Source organism: Chanos chanos, chromosome 2, assembly GCF_902362185.1.
Source record: "Chanos chanos chromosome 2, fChaCha1.1, whole genome shotgun sequence".
NCBI classification, from domain to species: Eukaryota; Metazoa; Chordata; class Actinopteri; order Gonorynchiformes; family Chanidae; genus Chanos; species Chanos chanos.
In genome coordinates, this window is record NC_044496.1 from 10,017,282 (window position 1) to 10,026,271 (window position 8,990).

The following is an 8,990-nucleotide window of genomic DNA, read 5'->3' on the forward strand; positions in this document are numbered from 1 at the left end:
CCCCCACCCCCCACCCCCATCCCCTCCCCTCCCCTCCCCGGAACCACACGCGCAAACACTCTGTCTGCCAAGGGGAGGGCACGAAGGAGGGAAAATCTGGAACTGCCAACCGAAGAGATCAGTTAAGTAGGACAGAAGACACATAAGGTAAACAGCCTCTTTAAATATGCGCAAAAAATTCTACAGACACTAATATGTGCTAATGCATACGAAAGAGATTTCTGATTGCCCACACAAACAGTCTAAGGGCACGCGTGGGTGAGCTTCAGCTCCACACCTTTTTTAGGGTCGTGGTGCAGACAGCTCCTAACTGTCAGGGAGAGAGAGAGAAGGAGAGAAAAATGATCAAAGGAAAAGGATAGAACAGTGTGTGGGAATATGATTTGAAGATTTTTTTTTTTGTCAATGCGATCAAACAAAAGATGAGAAGAAAGGAAAAAAAGAGAGAGGAAGAGAGAGGGATTTAGGGAACTGATCTGAGGGTCAGGGTCTGGATCAAGAGCCTGTGTGTTACATACAGTCCTACCATATGAAAACAACAAACAGAACATGAGCACGATTAATATGATATGTGACGAGAAATACAAAATTATTAATGCAGCCCTAATGACTATAGTCATAGCAGATGCTTATTGGTGTGCACCACACAGTATATGACAGAGTGTAGTATTAACAGAGTGGGTTAGAAGCAAAGCTGACAGAGGTGTAGTATTACTGGTGTTATGTACAGCAGTTCAGTTTTTGTCCATGTTGTAATTAATAGCTACTGTCTGTTCAAACATCTACAACACTCTATTTGGACGTTTTAATAATGTTTACCTAATGACACCTTAGTAGAATGTGTTTATGTTGAAATGGAAAGTTTATGAGTGAGGAACGGAAATGTTTAGAATTCAGTTATGTTTTAAAGAACTTGACCCCAATATTCAAGGAGAATGCCACACAAGTTCTGGTTTGCTGAATGGTACATTAATCTTGTTTCATAGTTTCTCTGGGGAACATATCTAAATAAGACTGAATATTTACATTGCACTTCCACTATATTCTCTCTTGTTTTCCAGTCTTGGATGAATACAGCAGTGGAGACTGAAAAGAGGCTACTGATTCTGTGTTTGGAGGTGGTGTGGTGTTGATTTTAAATAGTCTGTCAATCTCACTATGACAGCAACACACACCCCTACCTAAATAAATAAATAAATAAATAAATAAATAAATATATATATATATATATATATAAACACACACACACACACACACACACACATATATATATATATACACACATACATATACATACATACACACACATATATATTTATAAATCAAACACAGAAGTTAGTTATGAAAGCTTTGAATTTATTGTTACAAGCACAAAGTAGTCATAAACTTAGCAGGAATACCACATATTGAACGGTATTCCGTGCTCCCTTCCGCAAGTTTGATGACCAAGTGCTTTTAACTTGATTTCATCTAATACTTCCCATCTGAAATCTAAATTATATGACACACTGGAACCCAGAAAGTACGACTACATCCTCATTCAACTGTCAAAGAGGAGAAGGAGCAGTAGTAGGAGGAGCCATTGTGAACTGAAGCAGGCGATGAACTGAATACAAATACGAAATGCAGTTAATACGAATTAATATTTTCCAGACATAATCCACAAGGACTCTGAGTCAGAGAAATATCTTATTACACTGCATCACTTGTACCTCTCGTTGTAATGACATTTTTTCCCCCAAAGTATTAACACTACAAACTGTGAAAGCCAGTCTATATTCTGATAGAACAAGGACCATTAAATTTATACTTGAGAACGGAACAGGAACAATAACTCTTTTAAGGCGGTGAAAACAGAGCCCTTTAAAAGCATTCAGAGCACAGTTCAGAAGTAGTTATGCATTTCATAACGACATAAAACCCATTTGTTAGTAGAAAAGCAGTGCTTAAGTAATATTGAGATTCATCTGCAAACTGAAATATCAATGTTCCCAACTGAAATATCGGACTAAAGATGCATGAGTGTTTCCAATATGTTCAAACACGACTGTACACAGCACATTGCCTGGTGTTAAATTAACCCCAAAGACCGTTATGAGCACTTTGTAGTGTTCACATTATTCACGCTCATCTCATTAAATGAAACTGTACAAGAGTTTGGAACATTTTGGCAATACGTAGAGCACTATTTTCATGAAATGTGAAATCATTAAAGAGTTAATTCCACAGATGCAATTCCGGGAAAATATTCACTGTAAAATCTACATGCTCAAATTTACTGTGTGGTTTATGTGTTATTGGTAAACACTGGTTACGCTAGCTACACTGGATATCATCTGTGATATGAAAAGTAGCTCACAGTGTAGCACATGCTTCCAGTATAAATCATACGAAACATCCACATACACAAAAAAAGAAAACAATCCTACCCTGAAGATATTCAAACATTTCATAGACACTGCTCACATTAAGACAGGGCCACTGTCTCTGCTTTTAAGAATCAGGAACAAAAAAATGATTTATGGAAATGGTCAATCATCTCATTTGATCAATATTAAAGAGATTTTATGCACATCATAAATAACAATTTTTTCTGAACTTCACCTGGATACACTACAGTGTCTTTGGGGTATGTTATCAGAAAAGACAGGACTGCTTGGCAATAAACAAAAAAAAAAAACAACTATATTTTGGTTACCCACTACCGGTAAGTGCTTAAATTCCACATAAAATATTCAACCTCGAAATCAAACCAACGTAGCGTGAAGCATTGTAAGATGAAAAAAGGTGGAAGACAGTTCTTGGTCTCTGACGGTGACAGGAAAAGATTTTCCCTGCTGGTCCTCTCCTCCATCTCATTCATCCCTCTATCCTCCTCCCTCTTCCTGCCATTCTTTAACCTTGCTTCTTTTTTTTCAGGTAGCGTGCACGCTGAGACAAATGCAAACTCATGATGTATTTGTTGAGCAGTGTGGTAGGGAGCAATGCCGTGGTCACCCAGCCCTGCAAAAAAAAAAAAAAAAATCACAACATACCAGTGTCAAGACGAGAACAATCGACCTGGCAAAACTATCACATACTTCAAACAAGTTATATTTGAGGACAGTTATGTTGGTTTCTCATCTTCAAATACACAGACTCACATATACAAACACACATACATACACAAAAGATTCGTGTAGTTGAACTAAGCATGTTGCCTATCGTCGGCGAACACACACACACACACACACACAGAGTGAAATGAAATCAAGTGAAACCTATATACTTTATTTGCTGCCGTTGGATGGAAGGTAGTGGAGGAGAAGTTGCCTGGTCGGCCTTACCATAATGGCGTGTGGCAGGTATCCATTAGTCTGAGACTGCAGTCCCACCGTGTTCAGCTCAGCTGCCACATAACGCTCGGGGGTGGGGGTGTCCAAGGTAGCCCTCCTGATCTTGCTCAGTTTGGTCGTCACAAAAAACGGCAACACACTCTAAGAGACGGGAAAAATCAAGTGAGCAAGAGAGAGAGAGAGAGATAGAGAGAATCACTCAAAAATACCAATACTACCAATAATCATAACCACAATGGAAGAATGTAGATATCCTCACTATTTCCAGGCCAACTCAAGACCAACTATCCTGGGGATCTTTAGACATTTCCTCAATCTGATCATATAAGTTGAAATCACTGATCCATTAAGCCACATAAAAATGGAAAGCCTTATTTGAAAAAGGGAAAATACCATACGTCTCAGTGCCAGTGAAGCCACAAGGGCAAAGGCAGCACTTTATATCTGTCCCTTTCTTCTTCTCACCTGAATGATGATGCCTTTGCTCTTGTACTCAGCGTCCAGCCCACGAGAAAAGAAGTCCACAAAGGCCTGGGGAATGAAAGGAGTGTTATTCCAGTCCAGAGCAGAACAAACTAGACAAACCAGCGACCAAAACCACAACTCTGCACCGGTGCATAAAGTTAGACCATCGCTGGAACACAAATGGATAATTTAAAGCTGAGGTTGACCCACTTACGCTTTTACATTTAACAGACGCTCTCATCATGAATAATTTCAAGGTCATTTTTTTTCTCTTTTATATGTGAAAAAGCTGCATGCTTCTGAAGCAACAGTGTGAATAATTAAGTCGTTCAAGGGCACACCGATACGGATCCATCATGTTCGAGAATTAAACCTACATCTCTCCTGCTGTTAAAATATTCTCCTTATTGTCAAGGACAGGCATGCGCTCTTTCATTTTAGACACACATATCTGGTTAACTTAAAGTATGAAGCTCTCTACCTACACTGAAGTTAACTCAGGTGTGTACAGTACAGACACCAGGAGAACACCAGGTAACTTACCTTAGTCGAGGAGTAAAGACTGAGGAGAGGAACAGGGTACATGCCACTGGCAGAGGCAATGTTCAGAATGACACCTTTTGACCTGGAACCATGAGAAACATTGCCTTAAAATACTGAGCAGCTACGTGTAAATCGAGTTTCATCATTTCATAAAAGGGTTTTTTTTTTTCCCTAAGATAAAAAAATAAATAAATAAAAGCTGCAAGTGGTAACTGTGTCCAAGCAGAATGTGCTATTTTAAAATTTTCTTTTTTTTCTTTTTTTTTTTCTTAGGAGCTGCTGCCGCTTCTTGGATGAGTGTTAAAATATGTTTGAAATCTTTATTAGTGTTATTCTTCTGAGAATTCTGAACACCAAATGCCTTTATTGCATCGCCACCTAGCGACCAAGATTAACTGAAGTTTGTAGACTGCTTTGTTATCAGGTACAGAGAATATGAAGAAATTTTGGTGAAAGTAGCGTTATGTGGTTGCGAAATAGCAATGTTCTGGTTTAAAAATAAACATGGCTACAATTTCTGACTCACATGTGGAAGTAACAGGGTATAAAAAGTCTTAGCTAATGAAGCTAAGAACCAGATCCTCTGAGCCCAATTTGGTGATTATCATGTATACAAATAAATATTACTTCATAAAAGTAGGTTTTGGAAAAAAAATGGCAGAAAACAGTTGCCAGTATGAGTTTTTAAAGCACATTTGTTCACTGTTAGGAGGGGAATCTCTTCAGAGAACTTATGTGACTAGTCAGAGGTACACTTGTGCAAGACGTGGTATAATGTTATGTCAAACACACCCCTTAGTTGCCAACTGACTTCCTTTATTGTAAAGGAAGTGTCATGAATCTCAGCCATTGGAAATCCTGTAAAAGCACATCATTTTGGGACGTTCTACAAAACGATGTATATATGTACATGTCATGTGTAATGGGAAAATTGTGCACACTTTAGACCACTAAAAACAAAAAATAGAATAAAAATAATAGAGTTTCTGCAGCTTGGCTGCTATGACCCCTAATATTAATCCGAACAATAAACAATAGGTTTCCATCATCTGCTCTGCTTGGACCCCGAAAGCAGGGCGGAACACAATAAATAATTAACCTTCATTAAATCATTATTTCTATTAACAATACTATTATGTTGCTGTGTTCCTATATGAGAAGCTGTCATTTGAATGAATGGTGTATATCACTATTAATCACGAACATACTTATTCATCAGACACAATACCTTAAGTCTTGCCCCATTTAAGATGTTTGGTTTTTTTTGTTTTTTTTTCTTCTCAATCAACTGACCTTCGTGATTGTATTATCACTAGTGTCTGTGCTGTACATACTAACACAGTAAAATGCTATTATTAGAAATTAAAATGTGTTGCCATGGCAGCCTGCATCCAGCGTCAGTGTGGTAGCCTTATGGGTGTGGTTAACACTAGATTTTCCCTCATCATAAAAAGATTCACAAAAGAGACAGGAGTCTGAGAGATCTCTCTGCCAATGCCTTCACGCACCCTCTGAAGTAAAAGAGCTACATCTGAAAATAAATCATCTTAACCTCACTCATTTGATCCTGCTGCACTTCCTCCTTCAGCTACATTTCCATTAACGTAACATACTGCAAATCAACTATTCTTCAGGTAAATCTATTTCAGTGTAACATACTGCAAAATCAACTAACTCGAATGAACAAAGTCTACAAAATCTCCTCTTCTGCGAAATCGGCAGCTAATATCGCTCATTGAAGTGATCTTTAAGTGATCCATAAATCTCCACTGGTGGAGCCCATTAGTAAACCAGCTAACTCTCCAGTAGCTACATCTAACTCGGCTCAATCTAACTCAGTTAAACCGTGACATCAAACCAAAAAAAGAACGAACCTCCACTGGATAAATCTGGAGCAAACTCAGTTAAATCTTCAGCAAAGTCTACAAAATCTCCACTTTTGAAATCTTTGGTGAAATCTGCAAGTGAATCTCATCTCACTAAATATGCACAAAATCAGCTCAATGGCCCTCAGTTCTCTTCTGTATTTTATTCCACTCTTCAAATCAAAGGTCAACTTTGAGCTGACAGAAAGAACTGACAACAGCTCCACATTTGAGCACAAAGATCATTAAGTGCCCATTTCATTATAGTTTTACCCACTACCCCAGTGTTCTGCCAAAGCTCACCTGTCCACCATTCTCGGCAGCACAAGCCGTGTCATCTGCAAGTAGAGAAGAGTTGTGTCAATACAAAGCTTAACATCCTGTATTTGACCTGTGTATCTCAAAGAGAATAAGCTGCACTCTGCTGCACAGTATTTTAGTTTAACATTGGACCAGTTCTACTCTCAACCACAGGGTGGCAGCAATGACTATGAAGTGAAAAGGGCAGCGAACAATATGCATTCCCATTTTCCACAAGGGTATTTCACACAAATGGCATTAGTGACCATGTGATATACACACAAACAGTGTGTAATAATGTGTAACTATACTGTCAACAGTGGCCTTTCTCTCTTTACTGAACAAGGATAAAAAGTAATACACACCTGACAGACAGACGTGATGTTGATATTGACCATGCTGTTGATAAACTGTAAGGAGAGAGAATTTAGTCACATCATCATTCGATACATACATGACTGTCTCACTAGGAGTTTATACTGACATCAGTATCCGAGTACCTTCGTATAATAACACTGTTATCATGCTACAACTCCACACAGACATCACTATCACACTGCCATTCTGTAACAATATAATTATCACACCAACATCATCATGAAACTCGTCACAGTAAAATAACACACTAACACTGCATCTATACATGTCACTCTATGGTCATTTTGTGACTACATCATTATCACACTACCATTCCATATCATAACACTGATACCCCAGAGTTCTCACTGTGCCTGTGTTGAGAAGGAGTGTGTTGAGGGAGAGAAATGATACTTACAGCATCGAGATTGGGAACCTGGAGGAAGAACTCAGGATAAGAGTAGGACACTCCAACATTATTCACTATGAATGAAAGAGAGGAGAAAGTTTGTGACTGATACCTGTGACAGTTATGTGGTGTAGAATGTTCAAGAAGGCTCAATGTTGACATTTCAACCAAACTAAAGAAAGAATTAAAGACACTTCAGAACAGGAAATCAATACTAAAGAAGTACTGCAAACAAAATAAATACATAAAAACACTTGAACTACACCACTCTCACAGGGTTTAGAGGGATTACTGGGCCTACAACCATATCACAAGTTGTGGAGAATACATGTAAGTTCTAGGAGTCCTTTGGAATACAACTTGACAATGCCTCTACTGTTTTATTGTAGGTAAAAAAAATGTCTAAGCTGTGAAGCAGTGCTTCTCGATCCTTTCTTACCAAAGCATAATTATTCTCAGTGGCGCCCCTAAATCAATTCATCACTGAAGTTAAAGTAAACGTGCTACTACAGTGAATATCTGGCATCTGTGCTGTTTCTCATGTGCTATATCATGTGCTATTTGCAATGCATTAATGTTCAGTGTGTTTTTGTGTCATTTCAAAAATGATGTCTTTTCTGTCAACTTGTTCATAATCTGTAATACACATTAAATTTATTCAGCTGACTAAATGGGACACATTTATAGAGAAGCTGATGATTGTAAATTGTCCCAGTCAAATATATTATAAACCTAAGTCTAAAAAATAAACCGAAAAACAGAGTTCCAGGGATCAAACGGTGAAGACCTTTGGACTGGGACAGAACTCTATTCATGGACTGCAGGACACACTGCTTGACACACAAGTTGATAAAAATCGAGTTCTACTTGTGTCCCAAAGATGGCAGCATTTACTCAAGTAGTGGTCATTTGTAGTTTAAAAAAAAAAAAAAAAAAGAAGGAAAAAAAAAAGGCAGTTGTGACATTTATGCTGTACTTGAATTCAGTATAATTATTTCAAAACACTATGTGAAGAGAAGCAAAAATTAAAAAAAAAATATATATATAGTTTTTAACCCTAAAAGCGTTGAACGAGTGATCAGTGAGTATGAGCGTGACAGGGGAGCTCATGCGTAGTCACAGTGTCGCGTGGGCCACCAACTGTAACTTACCTAAAATTCCAATCTCCAGCCCTGCCAGTCCAGATTCAATCTTGGGATATATATCCAATGATCCAAAGTCTGCCGCGATCGTTTTGGTCGCGACGTTATATTTACTCTCTAAAGGAAAAAGAGGAAAGATTAAAAAAAAAAAAATCGCAGGATCTAATATTGTTTGCATGAACAAAAACATACAAAAGATGAGGGCTCATAACAGAGCAGTCAACTGAATGATAACATGAAATCTATATCCTGTCCCTACTCTGACATTAATTACAAAACAAAAATGAGATGAAAGACGACTTTTACAGAATAAATTAAATGCTACCATTTTAATTGATCAGGAATGAGATTATAATTTTATCCACATGTTTTGAAATCTAACATTTTTCTCCTATTTTTCCTCAGCATAAACTGAATCCAAATAGTAGATTTTAAGTTCACATATGAAGGAGTGAAATACAGTCGGAAATCACACCGCAAATGTAGACACGCATAGGAGTCATCACAAAGTGATCAATCTGAGCCAATTTGAATGACGCATGTAGGTGGCCGCGTTAGAGCTCTGAAAATGTAA

At 37.9% G+C, this 8,990-nt stretch overlaps 1 protein-coding gene across 2 annotated transcripts in view; it reads right to left on the bottom strand.

The window, feature by feature from the left end:
- Positions 1–1,335: 1,335 nt before the first annotated feature.
- hsd17b12b (hydroxysteroid (17-beta) dehydrogenase 12b) overlaps positions 1,336–8,990 on the bottom strand; it is a 17,930-nt gene continuing 10,275 nt past the window's right edge. For both annotated transcript variants that reach the window (XM_030765629.1, XM_030765628.1), the window contains 8 exons: positions 8,426–8,533; positions 7,284–7,348; positions 6,874–6,918; positions 6,512–6,546; positions 4,344–4,425; positions 3,801–3,866; positions 3,327–3,476; positions 1,336–3,003 (listed from right to left, as the gene is read on the bottom strand). In XM_030765629.1, coding sequence (XP_030621489.1) covers positions 2,896–3,003; positions 3,327–3,476; positions 3,801–3,866; positions 4,344–4,425; positions 6,512–6,546; positions 6,874–6,918; positions 7,284–7,348; positions 8,426–8,533 — 659 coding nt within the window. In that variant the 3' untranslated portion in view covers positions 1,336–2,895. The remainder of the gene's footprint in view (positions 3,004–3,326; positions 3,477–3,800; positions 3,867–4,343; positions 4,426–6,511; positions 6,547–6,873; positions 6,919–7,283; positions 7,349–8,425; positions 8,534–8,990) is intronic.